Genomic DNA, 23,874 nt, shown 5'->3' with positions numbered 1-23,874 from the left:
TCAAATAAAAAGAAGGGTAATTTCTAGGAAAATTACAGCTTCATTTCTGCATGACAGAACTTGATATAAAAGAAGGAAGATGAAGAGCAAAAGAATGCACAAGAACAAACGATCATCTTGTATTTACTTGTGATGCTCTCTGCTCCTGTACATCTGCTTTAGTTATTTATGTAGTAATATAACAGATTTAAGGAGCCATAAGGAATAAATCAACTGTGACACATTATCTATCTTTTGTTTCAGGGTAGTGACAAAGAATTATCAACAAGTCCTGGCCTTGGCATTTGCTGTAAGTGAAATTAATGAAAACCCCCAGATCTTGCCCAATGTGTCCTTGGGATTCCACATCTCTGAGAACTACTTCAGTCCAAGGAGAGTATATCATATTGCAATGGAATTTTTCTTCACACAATATAGATTTGTCCCCAACTACAAATGTGGCCTCAAGAACAACCTTGTAGCAGTCATTGGAGGACTGGGCTCTGAAACATCCCACTATTTGTCTGACATTTTGAATATCTACAAACTACCACAGGTAGAATGTGTCTCTGGAACATGGAGTTTTCAAAGCTGTGGTGCATTTTCTTTCGTTTTTGTCACTTCTTTTTTGTGCTCTGTGTTTTACTTAGCAATGAATATTCAGACAAAGTGCATTAAAACCGTCTAAACTCTGATGTGGGGGTTAAATTATAAGTTTGGGTTTTTTTTTTAAAAAAAATGAATCTACTTCTCTGGTATCTTGCTCCTTTTGTCAGTCAATCTACAACATACAAAAAAAAAAGCTTAGGAGGAAACTTGGTATTTTTAGTTTGCTTTAACTTGAGTTAAACTGCCTCCTTTCTAGTTCCTTATTCAGTTTGAACTATTTTCTTACTTTTTTCTTCTTCCAAAAACAAAATATTTATCACAAACTCCACTTAATGGTCAGAAACACACAATATTTAGGTCCCCAGACTTTGGTCCTCCAGGTGCTTTGAACTTCAGCTTCCAGATGCTCTAGCCAGCTTGGCCAACAGTCAGGAATTCTGGGAGCTGAAGTCTAAATCATCTGGATATTTAATTTGTGGTAACCATTGCTAGAATCTTGCATTCTTGAATGTCTCCATCTGCGACACAGTTGGGGGAAGTCATGGGAGTGGAGGGTACTTCTACTACAGCATCAAGGGCAATTCATTATTATGTGGCAAAAGTGGTAAAACTGAGACTTCCCAGCACTGGTTAGCCTAGGATATAGGGATGAGGTGGAATTCCACATAGCTATCATTGGACCACATGGCAGAGAAAGAGGTATTATTGTTGTTGTGTAACTTCAAGTCATTTCCGACTTATAGCGACCTTAGGGTGAAACTGTCATGGGGGGGTTGTTGGACAGTTTTGGTCAAAGGGTGGTTGCTTTTGCCTTTCTTTGAGGATGGGTTTCAATGGCCAATCAGGGATTCAAACTCTGGTCTCTAGAGTCCTGGTCCAGCACTCAAACCACTATACATGAAAAAGAGATTGGCCACTGCCAAAGTGTTTGTAGGATATCATCTGATAACCCATGATTGGAATGGAATGGAAGTCAGTTTCCCATATAATTCAATTTTACTTGCTTAAAATACTAGTGAAAGTTATATAAAAGTAAGATAATTAACAAATGTTTTTTCTTTGCTTAGTTCAGTCATGGTGATTTTGCCTCTGTGCTAAGAGATGAGTCCTACAACTCTTATCTGTATAAGATGGTCCCATCTGATATCCATCAGTACATGGGGATCATTCAACTGCTGCTATATTTCAAATGGATGTGGGTGGGTCTAATGACTATAGAAAAAGATAGTGGATAATCGTTTCTGAAGGACATAACAACAAAGTTTTATGATTATGGCATCTGCCCTGCCTTCACAAAGAAAATGTCAAGATTGATCTTCTTTGATGATTTATTAAATGTGGGAGCCAAGTGGAATGCAACTTTTGTAGAGATTATGGAAAGTAATGCAAATGCTATTGTTGTCTATGGAGATACCGAAGCCATGCTAATTTTCAAATTGCTGCTACGTGGAGGAGAAACTGATTCTGACAAATCATTTTGTAAAGTGTGGATTATGGCAAATCAACTAGATTTGATAGCAGTCTCCATGCACAGAGATTGGGATATAGAAATGTTCCATGGAGCCCTAGCATTCACAGCCCACTCACAGGATGTGCCGGGATTCCAACATTTTCTTCATAATGCAAGGCCCCATTTAGTCAACGATGATGACTTCATTCAAGAATTTTGGGCGCAAGCATTTAGCTGTTCATTTCCAAATACTGATGTTAATGAGGAAATTTTGAAGACCTGCACTGGGGAAGAGAGGCTACAGAGTCTTCCTGGACCATTCTTTGAAATGAGAATGACTGGCCACAGCTACAGCATCTACAATGCTGTGTATGCTTTGGTTAATGCTGTTCATGTCCTATTCTCGTCCATGTACAAATCCAGAATCATTATGGCCATGGGGAAGCTAAAACATGAGAACATACAACCATGGAAGGTAATAGCTCATAAAGAATTCTGCTTCATTGTCACAAACAATATCAAAACACATATAGAAGAGTTGGGGCATGGCCACATAGGACACTGGCTTTCTTAGTTAATGTACATTTAGATAAGATCATTCTTAGACAAAAATAATTAGCCTAAACTATAGTTAGGGATGCTCTTCAATGTACGTTGTTCTGTATGAGATGAGTTGCCTAATTTTAGCCTTGTCAGGAAAAGTCAGATCTAGGTCATAAATATGTGCCAGGCAGAAATATTCACGAACATTTAAAAATATCTTTATTAATGGGAACATTAATTACAGTAATAAAATATGGTGCATAAAGATGGCTAGTCTTAAAACAAGGAGGGGAAATGTACAATTTCCCTTCATTGTAGGGAAGAAAAATCCCCAAAATTCTTGAAGCTATGAGATCAAAAACATTTTATTGTTCTCAATATTTGTCAGGACATGGGGGTGGGGGAAATCTAGATTTACCATCTCTAATTCATAGGTATGATAAATTATATCACAAGAACAAGAACAAATAGTATAATAAAAATATCTCAATTAATATTTGCTCTTATTTCATAGATCAAGAGAATTCTTAGGAAACAATTCATTGTAAAACTAAAAATAGGTCTTAAGAGCTAAGAAAAAGAACTGATATTTTTTAAAAAAGAATATAAAAATGAATCTCTTCTTTCCACAGATACGATTTCCTGTATTGCCTGTAAAGAAGATCATTACCCAAATGAAAAACATAACCAATGCATTCCTAAAGTAGCAACCTTCTTATCTTACAAGGAGACGTTGAGCATAGGTTTAGCCATTTCTGCAATTTTATTTTCTTTGGTCACTGCTTTGGTTTTAGGAACATTTATCAAGCACCGAGATACTCCCATTGTAAAGGCCAATAACCGGAATCTGACCTACATTCTCCTTGTTTCCCTCCTGCTCTGCTTCCTTTCTTCCTTACTATTCCTTGGTCAGCCTGAGAAGGCGACATGTCTCCTCCGACAAACAGCTTTTGGCATCATCTTCTCAGTGGCTGTCTCTAGCGTTCTGGCAAAGACCATTGTAGTCCTCTTAGCCTTCATGGCCACTAGGCCAGGAAGCAACATGAGGAAATGGGTGGGGAAAACCGTGTCCAGCTCCATTGTGCTTCTGTGCTCCAGCGTTCAAGCATGCATTTGTATTGTTTGGTTGAGTACTACTCCCCCTTTCCCAGACACTGACATGAACACAATAGCTACAGAAATTATCCTGGAATGTAATGAAGGTTCCCTGACTATGTTTTATTTTTCCTTGGGCTACATGGGCTTTCTGGCTTTTGTGAGTTTCACTGTGGCTTTCCTTGCCAGAAAGCTTCCTGACACTTTCAACGAAGCCAAGTTCATCACTTTTAGCATGCTGGTATTTTGCAGTGTTTGGTTATCCTTTGTTCCAACATACCTGAGCACCAAGGGGAAATACATGGTAGCTGTGGAGATCTTTTCCATTTTAGCCTCCAGTGCTGGGCTGCTGGGTTGTATTTTCTTCCCCAAATGCTACATTATTGTATTAAAGCCAGAATTGACTAAATTATCAATGATAGAAACTGACAGGAAGATCATAGGAATCACTGCATGAAATAAGCAAACTATATGGAGTTTTGCCACCCTTGTTTAGTTCTGTGGTTCACTTTAATGATAGCAGTGGTTTAAAATTGATTAGAGAATCTTTAAGGAGTTGGAGTGCTCTTTCGATCTATCTAATTTTTTGCAGGGTAGTTACAAAGTATTACCAGCATGTCTTGCCTAACTTGCAGTAAGTGAGAAATCAAAACCTCTTGATCTTGCCTAATATCTTTGGGCTTCCATATCTTTGAGAGCTACACCAGTCCAAAGAGGATGTAGCACATTGCAGTGGAATTTTTCTCCTCACAGAAAGATTATTCCATTACTCTTGTGGATTTGGAACAGTTATAGGGTAATTGTGTCTTGGTTCTGAAACATCTCTCTGTATAGAAGACATACTGGACATCTCAAGCTACCACAGGTAGAATTTGACCTTAAGCATTGTGTTTCAAGTGCAACACAATATTTCTCTTCCCTTCTAAGGATGCACTCATTGTAAAATAATGCAGCTGAACGACTTTACCGCATGGCTCCATACACAATCCTGTTTTTGTAGTTGCCCCCCCATCCTTTGTTTTATTTTGTTGGGTTATTTATATAATTTTTATTCAGTACCTGTGCACATAATACAAACAATCCCCATTCACAATCAATATCATCAAAAAGACATTAACATTTAAAAAATAATTATTCTTCTTTTTAACTTGAATTGGTAATTTTGTGACACAAAACGGCTAAAGACCTTGTGAAACTATGAATCCCAGTAGTTGTAAAATAACTTAAGTGGGTGTCAAACTGCAATTTCTACAGTGTGAATGCCCTTTGTCTTGTCTGTCGTTATATATGCAATCAGACTTTCTTCCCTCCTCTCCTTCCTCCCCCACCTCTCTTCCTTTATGCCCTCCTTGCAATGTAAACCTATATAGGTGGAATGTGCAGTTTCAAAAGGAAGATGACTGAAGATGAAATCATGAAAATGGCATATGATCGAATAAGCAGGAATCACAGGACAGCTTCTCTGGAGAAAGTCTCATCTGACAAGATAAGGAAGACCAATGCATAGACAAGATAAGTTTATTCTATCAAACTGAAGAAACCGTTAAAATGCCTTTTTGGTGCAAGGTTCAATTGAAGAATTGATTTTAAATCCTAAAAGTCCCCCTTTTCATCAGCCATATATCACAGAGCAGCATGATTTTTATAAAGATATAAGTATCTCTGAAAAGCAATGAATTATGAACATAACTGAAACTGAGTAGGATATGACCCAAGGAGATTCTCGAAATGGTACAATTTCATAATTTCAGGTTTAGCAATCAGGAATTATTTTGATTACATTACTGAAAAAGAATAGCACTTGGCTGTTCAGTACATGACATGAAGTCAAGTGTTTACATGACCCTTACACGACCCTTGTTATACACGGGGTTGGTTCCAAGATCCCCCATGTATAACAAAATCCGTGATGCTCAGTCCCATTAAATATAATAATAAACAGCAAAATTGTGTCCCTTATTAAAAAATGGAAATCAAATCAGTGAACGTGTGCCGGGTATAGAAAGTTAATTCGTTCCGCGGCCGCTTTCGTAACCCGAAAAGCCTTGATTAGCCGAATGCATAGGCGCTAATGGGGAAAAGCCGCGTTTCGTGCGAAAAAAAGCGAAAAAAAAACACCAAAAATTTTATTCGTAACCCGAACAAAAACATTCGTAACGGAACAGATTCAATGGATTTTTCGTATCCCGAAAATTTCGACCTGGGATTCGTATCCCGGGTACCTGTATTTGAAATTTATTTTTTTGAAATTCAAACCGGGATTGTGAATCGTGTATAAAAATAGGTATAGAAGGCGATGTAATACTATATGCCCTTTATAAGCTCACGTACATTTCATTCAGACGAACTGTGAATGAAGCCAGCTCCCAACACTTGCAAAACCTCATTTCTGCTGGACAGGATCCCAAATGTTTATGGGACCATGATTTCAGCATTCATGTTGGGGTCCTACATTCCTGGAAAAAAAATTCCTTAGAACCGCAATAAAGAAAGGGGTTTAAATACAGTATTGGAATAATAAACAATAAATAAATAAACATAAATTAAATACAAAGTTCTAATTCCATAGAAGAATAATTACATCCTTTCCCTCCAATTCGTTCAGCTTTTGACTTTTATCTTGAAATGAGGACTCAGTCCCATTTTCTCTATCATACCAGATTGCTTCAAACAGCATCCATCATACAAGGCAATTGTCCAGCTACTTACACATTTCAAATGGATATGGGTGGTCTAATAACCATAGTGACAGAAAATGGAGAATCTTTTCTAAACGAACATACTACCAACTATTTTATGACAATGAGCTCTGCCTGCTTATGGAGAAATATACAAATTAAGCTTTTTAATGATTTTTAAATGCCTCACAAAATGGAAGAAAATCAGTCAATAATCATGGAAAGCAAAAGCCATGTTATTGTTGTACATGGGATAGATATGGTACCATGTTAATTCCGAGCTGTTGCTACATGAAGAGAAACTGATATAATGAGAAAATACTTTGGTAAAATGTGGATTATGATGCTCAATTGGTATGTTGCAATATCCCATGCACAGAGACTGGGATATGAACGTTCCATGGAACCTTATCTTTCACAGCCATCAGAAGGGTGCCAGGGTTCCAATACTTTCTTCACGCAACGCCTCCTTTGCAAGGGAATGGCTTTATCCAAAATCTGGGAGCAATCCATTTAGCTGTTCATTTCAATCCCAAAGATAATGGGTGTTCTGATGCCATGCACTGGAGAGAGAAAGCCTAGCGAGATTTTACCTGGACCATTCTTTGAAATGAAATGATTGTCAAAGTTACAGTATCTCTAATGCTGTGTATGCTTTGCTTTGCTGTACATAAATGTATAAGTCTAGACACAAATCAGGATTAATGGTATTCAGCGAGAGGCTAGAAAATAGGAACTGCAGCCATGGCAGGTAATCCTCTTTGATAGTCTCCTCCAATTGCCAGAACTATAGAAAATGCAATATCTGATGCTAACAAAATATTTGTTTCTAAATCTCAGAACGTTTGAGATTGACATAGTAGCTGGTGGCTTCTTATGGTTGATGGTGAGATGCCCTGGACTTAATCTGAACTTAAAGATCTATCTAACGTGTTGAAATGAAATCCTCTCCAAACAGGCTTTGCACTTTTATGCTCTATTGAATTCTCCATAACATTCACCATCACTAACATGGTAGTGCAGGCCCATCACAAATGTAGTCTTTCATTTTACCCCCAGATCATAACATGGCACGAGTAGCCATGACTTTATGTGGGTACATGTAAATTGCTGACATAATCTCAGTCATTCAGCAGTAGAATGTTCAAAAGTGGGATAACTGAACGGCCAGTAGGGACTGTTTTATGTTACCCCTAGTTCAATGTACAACTACTCTCGTATACTTTATAATATATTATTTTGAAACCGTTATTTTTATAAATCCTCCGGGCAAGCTACAAAGCCGCCCTATTTCGCATTCACCAGAAGTTCCTTTGTGGCCTTTTTTATTATTTTACCTTGAATTTTTTTTGTTGTTCTTTCATCTACTTCCATCATTTTGAGGATCTCTCCTTTACAACGCGCTGAGAAGGGTGTTTTGACTAATGGGGAGTTTACAATGGGGTTTGACATTACAATGTGATTACGTTCCCCACTATCGTTTGCCAGAGTGACATGAGGATGAATCTTGGGTCCTCCTGGCAAGATTCATAAACGAGATGTACAGTGGCCAGAAGCTTTAACCAGGTGGGAGTTACTAAACTTTAAGTCTTGCGTTCAGATCGGACAGATTTCACTACAGCAGCTAGCAAGGAGCAAGCTCTCTTAACCACTGATAGTTGTCTTAGGGGGAACGACCAAGCCAAAGAAAGTTCCAGACACTTTGCAGATGGTGTTCAAATAACACCACACCAGGGTGGTCAGAAGCCACCTAGCAGCTCCAGCCCTAGACTGGAACAAAATGGAGCAGCCCTCAGGCCTGGCTGGCGCCGGTTGGGGGCCTGCATCTACAGCCGCCTTGGGACGGGCCATGCAGACAGGGAATCCCGACCCACTTGTGGCTGGAGGGACTTGGGCTCTTTTCGTCCCATTGCTCCGTCCTTAGCTATTTTCATGTGAAATGGATACAGTGCCACAGAAGCTCCCAAAAGCTCCAAATGGAAATCAAGGTAGTGGAGCACATTACTGGGCAATTGCTTGAGCATGCACAATTTCCTTCATGTCCAAAATTTTCTGGTGAACTGCGGGACATGAGACTCATAGCCTGATGATCGTGAAATTTCTTTATTGGCTTGCTTACAAACAAACAACACACAACCACAGGAATGGCGAGAAAGAGGGAGGGAGGGAGGGAGGGAGGGAGGGGAATTTAATCCTCATCATGAAGCAGGGGCTAGAGCTGATCCTTCCCCTCCTCACTATCATCACCTGACAAGAGCAGAAAAACCACAAGGAAACGGACAATGTAATGACACATGTTTGGCTTCTATAGGATCGTTGTCTGATTTCAATATGTGTTCCGAACACTCTATATATCTTACAATGAGTGCAGGAATCTATAACTTTGTTATGATCCTTGTTAGGCAATTTGTCAATAACAATATGTTTAATCCCCAAATAGAAGTATTTCCATGTATAGCTTTGCTGCTTTGTATCACACCAACTTTCAGAGACAATCTCAGAGCTCTGTGTGTTTAGCTCCGTTACCCTGTTGTGTAAAAGTTGGCTGCATACTATTCAGGCAAAGAAACCATTTTGAACTTAAGACCACACCTCTTTTAGCTCTTAAGGTGGACACGTTTTATGTTGCTTAAGCATTTGTGTCCTCCAGCTCACTTCTCACATACATGCAGTAGTTTTGGAAAACATGGCGTGTTACACACCGCCATAAAGTACGCGCTCCGCGCGTACTAGGGTAGGAAGGGCCGTATTAGGCTAGGAAGGTTCTTACCTTCCTGATGGCCCTTCCTCCCAGTAAGCGCAAGAGCGCGTACTTTTGCGGCGCCATCCACATGGGCGCCGCCATTTGACGTACTGGACGATTGTGCGCCAGACGCTTGTCGCGGCGGAAGTGACGTCGCCGGGGAGGGCGCAACTCCACCCCTCGTGCGCCTACTTCCGCGTTCAAAAAAGAGCGGCATTTCGCGCTCCTTTTTTGCTGCGCAAGGAGCCTCGCGGTTTTGGCAGATGGGGCTTCCCTGCGACACGCGGAATGCGGCGGCGGGAAACGGCCCCTTGAGGGCGTTTGTAACCCGCCATGAAAGCTTTGACAATACAAATCTGCTATTCTTATGGTCCATGGAAGCCTGATTCATTAAAAATGAGGAAAAACGACGGCAGTCGCAAAGCGAGGAGACCACAACCAGATGGCTGGCTCAATTAGGAGGCCATGGTCTGAATTTACACTAACGCAGACAGTGGATACAGGAGCTTGTATTGTCTCATCCATAGAGTTTCATGAGTCAAGGTCCTGAGGCACAACCATCGCAACGCATTGGTTGTGTAGAGCAAACTGATGTTTCATCTACTCTGTACACTAAATGTGCAAATGCTTGTCGGGGTAGCTGGCCAACCCTAGCTACTCCTTGGATAAGCACACAATTGTATAGGTCCATTTCAAAGTGCCATGTAATTTTGGGCCTGCAGATGCAGTTAGGTTATTGGAGGACCATTTAACTTCTTGCCACTTTTGTTGTTAGGAACTATGACATTTGGGATACTCTGGAATTTGTATTGTATCGATGACCTGCTCTGCTGCTCTTGTTATGCGCGTTCGAAATTAGGTTTTGGTTTTATTCCAAAACATGCATTTTTTTAAGTATCCGTGAATTACAGCTGTATCCACACGCAGAACTAATCCAGTTTGCACCTCTTTAAATGCCAAGGCTAAGGCTATGGAATTCTGGGATCCGTTTTGTGGACCAGAGTTCTCTGACAATGGGCTATGACAGAAACCGCATCCCAAATTTCCTGGCAGTTAAAGTGTGTCACCCTGGATTATTTCTGCAGTGTTGATGCTGCCCAAAGATAGATGCATTGTAGTTAATCAGTACGGATAAAAATAAGAATGCTGTTGGGTTGTAGTTTTTTGCACTAAGAACTTCTTGATTGTCTGATCTTGTATTCTTATTTACACTCTGGGGGAGGGGACTTTGTCCCATCTCTTTCATGAAAATAGTAATGTTTTTCCTTCCTGAAACAGTTTCATAAAAGCCAAACTACTATATAAAATATAATGCAGTGCTTCTCATATTTCTGAAGGTGGTGCCTCTTCTTTGTGTAATGATACTGCCATCAGGATCAGAAGAAAAGAAACGAGGAGAGGCCATTTGCTGTATGCTGCACCCCAGTCCAACGGAAATTCTTGGAGACAGGTACTATTACAGAGTGTGTGTGTGTATAAACAAGGCTGTTAGCTACATGTATTGTATTCTCCAACGCAATTCATGGGTGCTTGAGAAGCGCCTTTCTTACTTTGGGTCTGTTAAGTACGTGAATAAGAGGGAGCGATCAAGTAATGATACTCTCATCTAACAAGGCAAGTTTTATCACTAATAGCTTTCTCCCAAATTGTTACACTGCAGGATCCCTTGAATCTATTAAAGTCTCCCGGGACCGTGGTCTCAGGGACACTTTTTGCTCCCGAAAGTTGTCATGCTGACGGTGGTTGCTGACACCCTCCTGCTCTGCGTTGGCCCTGCGGTAGAGTCACCATGATTCGTGCCATGTAAATGGAACACCCATCATGGCAACCATGGGCAGACGTGTGGATGAGGTATGGATGCTACGCCCAGACTCCCCTTCCAGTTTTCGTGTCCAGCAACATTGCTTATTTGGCTTGCTCCACTCTACCTATATAATTCTGAAATTAAGATCATTCGGTTTGCTCAGATTAAGGCTTTAACCAACTACTCTCATGTGAACCGTGGGTCACTAGGGCTGTTTACCCAGGGATATCTAGTTCACAACACCCCCCTCCTCCTGTACACAACATACCGAGGTGGCCAGGTAGAGTCATCACACGCTGCATTTTTCCTTTGACCAGCAGGGAAAGCCATGCCACATCACCTCTGTCTCTTATGGCCTCCTTGTCCTTGCCCCCACCTATACCTGCTCTCATTCCCTCAGCATCCTGGGAATGCGGGGGAGTCTGTCTGTCTGTACCTGTGCCCACATTGAGACCACCCCTCCTCTTTTTCATCTCATCCCATCTCTCTGTTCCTCACATTCCATCTGAAGAAACAATTACTGGCTTACCAGAATTACTGGTGTTCTCTTTTAAAATGTTCAGAAAATGTCCCTAAAAATCCTTTCGCACTTGGGATACAATTGCTACATTGTCTGCTACACATAGGACAGAGTTTTCTTTCTTCATTGGAGAAGCGGGTTGGAGTGAAAAGAAATCAACATAATTGATGTATAATTAAACAGAAAGTGGCCGGAATAATTTTGTGTCCCTTTGGTCGATTGCATTGAGTTGGCTGGGATATCATTGTATTATATAGACTGCATTATATCTCAACAGCGATATTATTTACGGATTTGATGAGAAATGAGTGTTGTGAGACCATTTTGTCTGAATCTACTCAAAGATACGGAATCAAATCCTGCTTTTACTCAAAGTCTTTTACTCAGTACTTTTCAGGTTATTAACAGTAACGAGGTTCAAAACAAGATAAAAACACGTGATAGCCTTGTTGACTGGGGTTGGAAAAAAAAAAATGTTCTCTAACGACAATTAGCTTGTCAGATGTCTGCCTAATTCATATATGTATGTAACAGCAAACGGCCAAAATTTGTAGGCCATGGGCCCTTTTTGTCAGAGATAAAAAAAAAATTTCACAAATTTTCACTGTTCGCCCAGTAGCGCTAAACATCCAGTGAACAATGAGGAAAAGTCCAGTAATATTGTTGTTGTTAATTATTCATTTCAATCACTCCTATGACTATGACTCTTAAATAACAATACGTTTTGTTTCCAAACACGAGTCTAACCTGTAATGGTTCTTTATTCCACAGATGTGGAGTCTGTACACATTCAAGGTACTACACCACAGTGAGCATAGATAAGGAGGCTAACCTTTGATCGAATCGGTCGCAAATTCGTGTCTTCTATGGAAACCTCTAAAACATCCCTAAACCTCTCCCACTCACTGAACATTAATGTACAGTGTCCCCCTCTGGTAGCTTCTATGAGCTCCACTGTATACTGTCTTCCTCCAACATACACATGCCCAAACCCCAAACAGGCCAAAAACAGTCCAGACTATAACTGGAAGTGATGATGATGTCCAGTTCACTTCCAGTATGTGCAATGTGGGCTGGTAGATCCTGACAGTGCAGTGCTGAAATAATAATAAAAAATGCTTTACCCAAAGCCTGTATAGCCCCCCCCCCCCCATCCCATTTCAGGCCACATAGTTTGATACCAGGTATGTGTTCTTCTCAGCACACTTCAAGAAAAAAACAAGAAAGTCTGTGATTAATCTGGAAAGTGTGTGTTCTTTCAACAAGAACAGTACAAGACAAAATGTCACTAAGGTCCCAATTCCTTGGGAGAGGCTGATTATACATCTTGTAATTCCCCTACATCTAACATGTAATTCACATCAAAGCCCCAACAGATCTCCCAAATTATATTCTCTGCAAGTCTTCTTTTGACCCATCTCTCATGTGGGTTTTCAAAAGCTGCAACATGGCAAGGCTATGATGGAGGAGAAATGATTTTAAAAACATTCTGTTGGTTTCAGATGCAGAGTTTGTGAGGAAGGTTGCCACCACTACGATCACTGGTGATTTTCCTTCAGTTTTCAGTGGAGGAAGGTGATTAGGAGCGTCAAATATTGCACCCAAAGCATCAGCTATCCTTAATCACAAGTTGCTAGAACAATTCCATTGATATGGATGTAGTTAGAAAATCATTATTCGGTATCTAGAGGTAATCATGATCAGGATGGAAGTGCTACTTTTGTTGCTGCACATACCTCACACTGAGTTCTGGGAGCAGAAGGCTAACTGTACTATGCATGACGCTCTCCAAACGCCTCATAGGTATTATAAGAGAGGTGACCTTGTGATTGGTGGAACTGTCTCACAGATGCTGGTATTTCTGGATCAATTTTCCTTCGTTGAATATCCTGCTCATTATACTGATTTCCCCATGTAAGGCTCTTTTCTTTTCCATATTCTTACCTATCTCTATCACCTAATTTTTACACCTCTGGCCTGTAAATTTCCTATATGTTATGCTGACTTTCTCATATAGAAAAAATATATCCTTTCTTTTATAAGCAGATACTGCCTGGATTGACAAGTAATGAAATGCTTTTTAATCCCAATTATGTGCCAGGTTACCTGTAAGTAGCAATAAGTGTAACTGAGTTAACTGAGGCTTATGTCTTGCTATGCAAACATAGGTGCACAGCCATCATTTATTAACCATTGAGATAGAACTGAAAAATGTTTTTTGTTTGTTCTGTAATATGCATTTGTTCAGTCCCTTCTTTTTAAACATATGCTCTATTGCATTACATTTCTTTGTGATTTTAGGGCCCGAACAGATAGGCCAAAATAAAACTGCTTTGGGTCACTTTGGAGTTATGCTGTTTAAATGACACATGCATCTTAACAGTGCAGAAGCCATGCTAAAGTTGAACTCCAGTGCTTATTTTGTCCTGTCTATTTGGGCCCTCAGTCATCTTTCTACATCTTATTTTTTGTCACTCTCTTATCTTATACAGCCTCACTATTCAGCACTATATTCTGTGAATTTTCTTGGCCTGTCAAGATAGCCAGTTTCATCAATAATGAGGAGACTAGTATGATTTCTTTACCTTCCTGCTTCAGAGCATCCAGATTTATGGCCAGAACTCTCATCCTTACTTCTTTCATGCCATTTCATCTCGTTATTTTTACCCTGTTTCATTTGAAGCTTTATATCCTGATCCATTTGAAGGTCATTCCAGGCTATTTGAAGGATCAGATCTTCCCATATGAGCCTACCCAAACTTAAAGGGGAGACATGTCTCTCTATCCCACTGCTTTCACAGGCACAGTTGGTGGGACCTTGGGAGAGACCTTCTCTGTGGCTGCTCCCACACTTTGGAATTCCCTCCCTGGGGCAGTTAGGATAGCTCCTTCCATGCTTTCCATTCAAAGGCAGGTTAAGACCTTTCTTTTTCAGAAAGCTTTTGGAAACTATTTTTAATCAAAAAAAAGGAGGCATTATTGTACTGTACACTAAAGACTCCAGATTCTGTGTTCTTGGAAGCTAAGAAGGGCCAAGTCTGGTTAATACTTGTAGGGGAGACTCCCAATGGATACCAGATGCTGTAGGCTGCATTTCATAGGAAAGCGCTGGAGAACTGGAAAAATCACATCATAATATGCTCCGTCTAAGAAAACTCTATTAAATTCATGGGGTCACCATAAGTCAGCAGGCAGCTTGAAGGTACACAGACACACAGAGAGAGTTTTCAATCTGTTTTAAAGTGAGATTTTAATTGGTTTTAATTATCTTGTTATCTAACACTGTTTTAATCTTAATTGTGCCTGTTTTTAACAATGTGCATTTTATTGTACTCTCTGCCTCTTTGTAAGCTGCCTTGTAGAGAGGCTGAATTATCAAGGATAGAAACTGACAGGAAGATCATAGGAATCACTGCAATGAAATAAGCAAACTATATTTGGAAGTTTTGCCACCCTTGTTTAGTTCTGTGAGTTCACTTTAATGATATGCAGTTTGGTTTAAAACTGATTTAGAGAATCTTTAAGGAGTTGGAGTGCTCTTTCTGATCTATCATCTAATTTTTTTGCAGGGTAGTGACAAAGTATTACCAGCATGTCCTTGCCTTAACATTTGCAGTAAGTGAGATTAATCAAAACCTCTTGATCTTGCCTAATATGTCTTTGGGCTTCCATATCTTTGAGAGCTACACCAGTCCAAAGAGGATGTATCACATTGCAGTGGAATTTTTCTCCTCACAGAAAAGATTAATTCCCAATTACTCTTGTGGGATTTGGAATAAGTTAATAGGAGTAATTAGTGGTCTTGGTTCTGAAACATCTCTCTGTATAGAAGACATACTGGACATCTACAAGCTACCACAGGTAGAATTTGACCCTTAAGCATTGTGTTTTCACAGTGCAACACAATATTTCTCTTCCCTTTCTAAGGATGCATCATCATTGTAAAATTAATGCAGCTTGAAACGACTTTAACTGCCATGGCTCCATACTACAGAATCCTGTGTTTTGTAGGTTGCCCCCCCCCATCCTTTCTGATTTTATTTTGTTTGGGTTATTTATATATAATTTTTATTCAGTACCTGTGCACATAATACAAACAATCCCCATTTCACAATCAATATCATCAAAAAGACATTAACATTTAAAAAATAATATTACATTCTTCTTTTTAACTTGAATTGGTAATTTTGTGACACAAAAGAAGGCTAAAGACCTTGTGAAACTATGAATCCCAGTAGTTGTAAAATAACTTAAAGTGGTGTCAAACTGCATTATTTCTACAGTGTGAATGCACCTTTGGTCTTGTCTGTCTTTGATTATATATGCAATCATGACTTTCTTCCCTCCTCTCCTTCCTCCCCCACCTTCTCTTCCTTTATGCCCCTCATTGCAATGTAAACCTAATTAATAGTGGTAATGTGCAGGTTTCAAAAGGAAGATGACTGAAAGGAATGAAATCATGAAAATGGCATATGAATCAGAATAAGCAGGAAATCAACAGGACAGCTTCTCTGGAGAAAGTCTCATCTGACAAGAGTAATGGAAGACCAATGCATAGACAAGATAAAGTTTATTCTATCAAACTGAAGAAAACCTGTTAAAAATGCCTTTTTGAGTGCAAGAGTTCAATTGAAGAGATTGATTTTAAACTCCTAAAAGCTCCCTTTTCATCAGCCATTCATTAATCACAGAGCAGCATGATTTTTATAAAGATATAAGTATCTCTGAAAAGCAATGAATTATGAACATAACTGAAACTGAGTAGGCATATGACCCAAGGAATGATTCTTCAGAAATGGTACAATTTCAATAATTTCAGGTTTAGCAATCAGGAACATAATATTTTGATTACATTACATGAAAAAGTAATAGCACTTGGCTGTTCAGTACATGACATGAAGTCACAGTGCTTTAACATGACCCTTACACAGGACCCTTGTTATACACTGGGGTTTGGTTCCAAGATCCCCCATGTATAACAAAATCCGTGTATGCTCAAGTCCCATTAAATATAATAACATAGCAAAATGGTGTCCCTTATTAAAAAAATGGAAAATCAAAAGTTGATATTTGAAATTTATAATTTTTTGAACATTTTCAAACCGTGGATGCTTGAATCCGTGTATAAAAAATCAGTGTATAAGAAGGGCCGACTGTAACTAACTATATGCCCTTATAAGGCTCACAGTCACATTTTCATTCTCAGAAGAAATGTGAAATGACAGCAGCTCCCATAACACTTGCAAAACCTCATCTGCTGGACAGGATCCACAATGTTTATGGGACCATGATTTCAGCATTCCATAGTATGGGGTCCATACATTCCTGGAAAAAAATTCATTTAGACAGCAATAAAGAAATGTGTTTTAAATATACAGTATTTGTAAAATAACAATAAATAAAATAAACAATAAATAAATAACAATAAGTTTCTAATTCCATAGAAGAATAATTACTATCCTTTCCCTCCCATTCAGTTCAGCTATGACAATTTTATCTCTGAAATGAGGACTCAGTCCCATTTTCTCTCTTCATACCAGATGCTTCCAAACAGCATCCATCAGTACAAGGCAATTGTCCAGCTACTTACACATTTCAAATGGATATGGGTGGGTCTAATAACCATAGATGAAGAAAATGGAGAATCTTTTCTAAAGAACATACTACCAATATTTTATGACAATGAGATCTGCCCTGCCTTCATGGAGAAAATATACAAATTAAGCTTTTTTAATGATTTTTTAAATGCCCTCACAAACTGGAAGAAAATTCATGTCAATATCATGGAAAGCAAAGCCAATGTTATTGTTGTACATGGAGATATTGGTACCATGTTAATTCTGAGGCTGTTGCTACATGAAGAAGAAACTGATAATGAGAAAATACTTGGTAAAATGTGGATTATGACTGCTCAATTGGATATTGTTGCAATATCCATGCACAGAGACTGGGATATAGAACTGTTCCATGGAACCTTATCTTTCACAGCCCACTCAGAAGAGGTGCCAGGGTTCCAATACTTTCTTCAGAATCTGAAGCCTCATTTGGCCAAGGAGAATGGCTTTATCCAAACATTCTGGGAGCAAGCATTTAGCTGTTCATTTCCAAATCCCAAAGATAATGGAGGTGTTCTGATGCCATGCACTGGAGAAGAAAGGCTAGAGAATTTACCTGGACCATTCTTTGAAATGAAAATGATTGGTCAAAGTTACAGTATCTATAATGCTGTGTATGCTTTGGCTTATGCTGTACATAAACTGTATAAGTCTAGACCCAAATCAGGATTAATGGTATCCAGAGAGAGGCTAGAACATAGGAAACTGCAGCCATGGCAGGTAATCTCTCTTGATAGTCCTCCTCAATTGCCATGAACTATATGAAAATGCAATATCTTGATGCATCAACAAAATATCTTTGTTTCTAAAATCTCAGAACTCGTTTGAGATTTGGCATTAGTAGCTGGTGGCTTCTTTATGAGTTGAGTGGTGAAGATGACCTGGACTTAATCTGAACTATAAAAGATCTATCTAAAGTGTTGAAATGAATCCTCTCCAAACAGGCTTTGCACTTTGATAGCTCTATTGAATCTCAAATTAACATTCACCATCCACTAACATGGTAGCTAGCAGCCATCACAAAATGTAGTCTTTACATTTTACCCCAGATCATAAAATGGCACTGAGTAGCATGACTTTTATGTGGGTACATGTAAATTGCTGAAATTAATCTCAGTTCTATTTCAGCAGTTAGAATGGTTGCCAAAAAGTGGGATCTAAATGAAATGCCAGTAGTGGACTGTTTCTTATTTTGTACCCCTATGTTCTATATGTAAAACTAATATCGTATAACTTTAATAATTATATTATTTTGAAACAGTTTATTTTATAAATCAGTTCCAGGGCAAAGCTACAAAGCAGCATTATTTTAGCATTCACCCAGAAGTTCCTTTGTGGACTTTTTATTATTATTACCTTGAATTTTTTTTGTTGTTCTTTCATCTAGCTTCATCCTATTTTGAGGAATCTCTCATTTAACAACAGCGCTGGAGAAAGGGTGTTTTTGAATGATAATGGGGAGTTTACAATGGGGTTTGACATTACAAATGTGATTACGTTCCCCAATAATTCGTTTGCCAGAGTGAAAGTTGGAAGGATGAATCCTTGGGCTCCTCCTGGCAAAGATTTCAGTATTAACGAGGATGTTATCATGTGGCCCAGAAGCTTTAACCAGGTGGGATGTTACTATAAACTTTAAGGTCTGCAGTTTCAGATGGACAGATTTCACTACAAGCAGCATAGAAATGGAGCAAAGTCTCTTAAACTACTGAGTAGTATGTCTTAGGCGCGGAACAGACCAGCCAAATGAAGCAGCTTCCAGACACTTTGCAGCATGGTGTTCAAATAACGAACACATCCAGGGTGGTCAGAAGCCACACTGAAGCCACGCTCCAGCCCTTTAGACTGGAACAAAATGGAGCAGGCTCAGGTCCTGGCTGGCGCAGGTTGGGGCCTGCATCTACAGCCTGCCTTGGGACTGGGCCATGCAGACAGGGGAATCCCGACCCACTTGTGGCTGGAGTGGACTTGGGCCGCTCTTTCGTTCCCATCTGCTCCAGTCCTTAGCCTATTTTCATTGTTGACATGGGATACACATGCCATCAGAAGCTCCCAAAAGCTCCAAATGGAAATCAAGGTAGTGGAGCACATTACTGGGCAATTGCTTGAGCCATGCACAATATTCCTTAATGTCCAAAATTTTTTGGTGAACTGACGGTGAATGAATGACTCAATAGCCCTGATGATGTGAAAATTTCTTTATTGGCTTGCTTTACACACAAACAAACACACACACACAGGAAATGGGAGAAAGAGGGAAGGAGGGAGGGAGGGAGATTTAAATCCTCACTCATGAAGTAGGTGGCTTAGAGCTGGCATCCTTCCCATTCCATCACTATCATCACCCTGAACAAGAGCAGAAAAAGAAAGGAACACTTGGACACATGTTTAATGGACACATGTTTTGTGCTTCTATAGGATCCTGTTGTCTGATTTCAATATGTTGTTCGAAACTATTATATATTTACAATGAGTGCAGGAATCTATAACTTTGTTTATTGATTCATTTGTTTAGGAAATTTTGTCAATAACATATATGGTTTAATCCAAAATAGAAGTATTTCCATGTTATAGCTTTGCTGTCTTTGTCATCACACAATACTTTTCAGAGACAATCTCAGAGCATCTGTGTGTTTAGCTCCGTTACCTTTCATGTTGTAATAAAAGTTGGGCATATGCATACTTATTCTAGGCAAAAGAACCATTTTGAACTTAAGACCACAACATCTTTAGCTCTTTAAAGGTGGACACGTTTTATGTTGCTTAAGCATTTGTGTACTCCAGCTCACTTCATCACATACATGAAGTAGTTTGGAAACCATGAAAGCTTTTGACAAATAAAATATGCTAGTCTTTATGGTGCCATGAGAAGCCATGATTCATTAGAAAATGCTAGGAAAATCAGACGGCAGTAGAAAGAGAGGAAGACCACACACCAGATGGCTGGACTCAATTAGAGAGGCCATGGGTATGAATTTACAAGACCTAAGCAGAACAGTGGAGTATAGGGAGCTTGTAGTTGTCTCATCCATAGAGTTTCCATGAGTCAAGGTCAACTTGAGGGCAGCTAACAATAGCAACGAAGTGGTTGTGTAGAAGCAAACTGATGTTTCATCTACATCCTGTACACTAAAATGTGCAAATGCTTGAGTCAGTGGTAGCTGGCCAACCCTAGATACTCTTGGATAAAGCACACAATTTGTATCTAGGTCCATTTCAAAGTGCTCATGTAAATTTTGGGCCATTGTCAGATGAAGTTAGGTTACTTGGAGGACCATTTCAACTTCTTGCCACTTTTGTTGTTAGGAACTATGACATTTTGGGATACTTCTGTGAATGTATTTGTATCGATGGAATGCTCTGCTGCTATTGTTATGCTGCGTTAGAAATTAGGATTTTGTGTTTTTATTTCAAAACATGCATTTATTTTAAGTCATCCGCTAGAATTTACAGCTGTATCCACACTGCAGAAATAATCCAGTTTGACACCTCTTTAACTGCCAAGGCTAAGTGCTATGGAATTCTGGGAATGGCAGTTTGTTGTGGCACCAGAGTTCTCTGACAATGGAGGCTACATGACTCAGAAAACGACAGTTCCTAGAATTTCATGGCAGTTAAAGTGGTGTCAACCTGGATTATTTCTGCAGTGTTGATGCTGCCCAAAAGATTAGATGCATGTAAGTATAATAAGTAAGGAATATAAAAATAAGAAATGCTGAGTTGGGTTGTATGTTTTTTGCACCTAAGAAATTTCTTGGATTGGTCTGTATAGGTTGTATTCTTATTTACACTCTGGGGGGAGGGGAACTTTTTGTCCATATCATTTTCATGAAAATAGTAATGTTTTCTTGTCCTGACAACAGTTTCATTAAAAGCCAAACATATATATAAAATATAAATGCCAGTGCTCATTCTTCATATTTTCTGAAAAGGTGGTGCCTCTTTCATTGTGTAATGAGTACTGCCATCCAGGTTATCAGAAGAAAAAGAAAGAAGGAGAGGCATTTTGCTGCTATGACTGTACCCCATGTCCAAACGGGAAGATTTCTTGGCAGACAGGTAATATATACAGAGTGTGTGTGTGTATAAACAAGAGGCTTGTTAGCTTACTATGGTATTGTATTCATCCCAAGCATATTCAAATGGGTGCTTGAGAAGGCTTTCTTACTTTTGGGTCTGTTAAGTACTGTGAATAAGAGGGAGAGGAATCAAGATAATTAGATGAACTCTCATCTAAACCAAGGGCTAAGTTTTATCAATATAGATCAGCCTTTCTCAAATTGTTTACACTGAAGGATCCCTTGAAGTATAAAGTCTCAGGGAACGTGAGTCTCAGGGAACTTTTTTGCTCCCTGGAAAGGGTGTCATGGCTGGACAGGGTGGCTTGATGACACCCCTTCCATGCTATGTCGTTTGGGCACTGCGGTAGAGTCACACCATGATGTCGTGTGCCATGTAAATGGACACACGGCATCATGGCACATTGGGGGCAGAGTCGTGGCATTGAGTGTATGGATGCTACGCCATGACTCCCCCTTACAGTTTTAGTGTCCAGCAACCATTGCTTATTTGGCTTTGCTCACATCTAACTATAGTAATTTCTGAAATTAAAGATCAATTAGGTTTGGCTCAGATTAAGAGCTTTCAACCAACTACTATCATGTGAATCAGTGGGGTCACTAGGGCTGTTGTTACCCAGCGTGATAACTCATAGTGTCACACACACCCCACATCCTCCTGTACAAGACCATACAGAAGGTGGCAGGTAGAAGAGTCATCACACTGCTGCATTTTCCTTTTGACCAAGAGAAGCCACTGCCACATCCACCTCTGTCTCTCTATGTGCCCTCCTTGTCCCTTGCCCACCACCTATCACCATGCCTCTCCATCTCCCTCAGCACTCCTGGAGAATGCGGGGGAGTCCTGTCTGTCTGCTACCTGTGCCACATTGACAGGCCACCTCCTCCTCCTCTTTTCTCATCTCATCCCATCTCCTCTGTTCCTCACCCATTCCATCTGAAGAAAAATTACCTTGGCTTCACCAGAATTCACTGGTGTTCTCTTTTAACAATGTTCAGAAAATGTCCCTAAAAACTTCCTCTGTCGCACTTGGGATACAATTGCTACATTGTCTGCATACAATAGGACAGAGATTTTCTTTCTATCATTGGAGAATGAAGGGTTGGAGATGAAAAGAAATCAACAATAACATTGATGTATAAATTAAACAAGAAAGTGGCCGGAATAATTCCTTGCTTGTCCCCTTTGGTCGATTGCATTGAGTGTGTGGGACTATACATTGTATTATCATAGACTATGCATTATATCTTCAACAGGATATTATTATACAGGATTTTGATGAGAAAATGAGTGTATGGTGAGACCATTTTGTCTGAAAATCTACTACAAGATACGGAATCAAATCCTGCTTTTAAGTCAATAGTCTTTTAAGTCAGTACTTTTTCAGGTTATTTAACAGTAAGAAGGTTCAAAACAAAGCATTAAACAACAGTTGATATGCCTTGTTTGAACCTTGCTTGCTTTTGTGACAAAAAAAATGTTTTCATCTAACCGATCAATTAGTATATTGTACAGATGTTCTGTATATTATATTTCATACTTATTGTATGTAACAGACAAACTGGCCAATAATTTGTTAGTTCCATTTTGGGCCCTTTTTATGTCTAGAGATAATTTCTAAAACATCCAAATTCTCAAGAATTTTCACTGTTAGCTCAGTACTGCTAAATATGCCAGTGAACAATGAGGAAAATTTCACAGTAATTATTGTTGCTGTTATTATTATTATTATTTCAATCACTACTAGTATGACTATGACTATTACAATAACAATCCAGTTTTGTTTTAAAAAAACGAGTCTACCCTGTAAATGGTCTCTTTATTTCCACAGATGTGGAGTCTTGTACCACATGTCAAGAGGATTACTACCCAAATGTGGGGCATAACCTGTGCCTTCCTAAGGTAGCAACATTCCTGTCTTATATGGAACCTCTGGGCATAGGTTTAGCCATTTCTGCAGTTTTATTTTCTTTGGTCACTGCTTTGGTTTTAGGAACATTTATCAAGCACCGAGATACTCCCATTGTAAAGGCCAATAACCGGAATCTGACCTACATTCTCCTTGTTTCCCTCCTGCTCTGCTTCCTTTCTTCCTTACTATTCATTGGTCAGCCTGAGAAGGTGACATGTCTCCTCCGACAAACAGCTTTTGGCATCATCTTCTCAGTGGCTGTCTCTAGCGTTCTGGCAAAGACCATCGTAGTCCTCTTAGCCTTCATGGCCACTAGGCCAGGAAGCAACATGAGGAAATGGGTGGGGAAAACCGTGTCCAGCTCCATTGTGCTTCTGTGCTCCAGCGTTCAAGCATGCATTTGTATTGTTTGGTTGAGTACTACTCCCCCTTTCCCAGACACTGACATGAACACAATAGCTACAGAAATTATCCTGGAATGTAATGAAGGTTCCCTGACTATGTTTTATTTTTCCTTGGGCTACATGGGCTTTCTGGCTTTTGTGAGTTTCACTGTGGCTTTCCTTGCCAGAAAGCTTCCTGACACTTTCAACGAAGCCAAGTTCATCACTTTTAGCATGCTGGTATTTTGCAGTGTTTGGTTATCCTTTGTTCCAACATACCTGAGCACCAAGGGGAAATACATGGTAGCTGTGGAGATCTTTTCCATTTTAGCCTCCAGTGCTGGGCTGCTGGGTTGTATTTTCTTCCCCAAATGCTACATTATTGTATTAAAGCCAGAATTGAACAAAAAAGAACAGTTAATAAAGAGGAAAAATTAAGCTTCCACTTGATGCTCCCACTGAT

At 39.5% G+C, this 23,874-nt stretch overlaps 2 protein-coding genes across 2 annotated transcripts; both read left to right on the top strand.

Annotated features, from left to right (window-relative positions):
* Window positions 1–1,889: 1,889 nt before the first annotated feature.
* On the top strand, window positions 1,890–4,133 carry LOC121933772 (vomeronasal type-2 receptor 26-like). Its single transcript, XM_042473761.1, has 3 exons — window positions 1,890–2,513; window positions 3,096–3,141; window positions 3,214–4,133. The coding sequence occupies exons 1-3, from the start codon at window positions 1,890–1,892 to the stop codon at window positions 4,131–4,133; spliced, it is 1,590 nt and encodes a 529-aa protein (XP_042329695.1).
* A 12,828-nt stretch (window positions 4,134–16,961) lies between these two features.
* On the top strand, window positions 16,962–23,849 carry LOC121933031 (vomeronasal type-2 receptor 26-like). Its single transcript, XM_042472238.1, has 4 exons — window positions 16,962–17,756; window positions 18,424–18,651; window positions 20,969–21,095; window positions 22,948–23,849. The coding sequence occupies exons 1-4, from the start codon at window positions 16,962–16,964 to the stop codon at window positions 23,847–23,849; spliced, it is 2,052 nt and encodes a 683-aa protein (XP_042328172.1).
* The last annotated feature ends 25 nt before the right edge of the window (window positions 23,850–23,874 follow it).

The sequence above is a fragment of the Sceloporus undulatus genome, chromosome 6 (genome assembly GCF_019175285.1).
Source record: "Sceloporus undulatus isolate JIND9_A2432 ecotype Alabama chromosome 6, SceUnd_v1.1, whole genome shotgun sequence".
Taxonomy (NCBI): Eukaryota; Metazoa; Chordata; class Lepidosauria; order Squamata; family Phrynosomatidae; genus Sceloporus; species Sceloporus undulatus.
This window is presented reverse-complemented; position numbering and strand designations above follow the sequence as displayed.

Coding starts and splice junctions, on each gene's coding strand:
- LOC121933772 (XM_042473761.1), top strand. CDS start 1,890: ATGTCAAGATTGATCTTCTTTGATGATTTATTAAATGTGGGAGCCAAG. Junction 2,514..3,095: donor AGAACATACAACCATGGAAG/GTAATAGCTCAT, acceptor CTTATTTCATAG/ATCAAGAGAATTCTTAGGAA. Junction 3,142..3,213: donor CATTGTAAAACTAAAAATAG/GTCTTAAGAGCT, acceptor TTCTTTCCACAG/ATACGATTTCCTGTATTGCC.
- LOC121933031 (XM_042472238.1), top strand. CDS start 16,962: ATGCTTCCAAACAGCATCCATCAGTACAAGGCAATTGTCCAGCTACTT. Junction 17,757..18,423: donor GGAAACTGCAGCCATGGCAG/GTAATCTCTCTT, acceptor TCTTTCATCTAG/CTTCATCCTATTTTGAGGAA. Junction 21,096..22,947: donor GAAGATTTCTTGGCAGACAG/GTAATATATACA, acceptor TTATTTCCACAG/ATGTGGAGTCTTGTACCACA.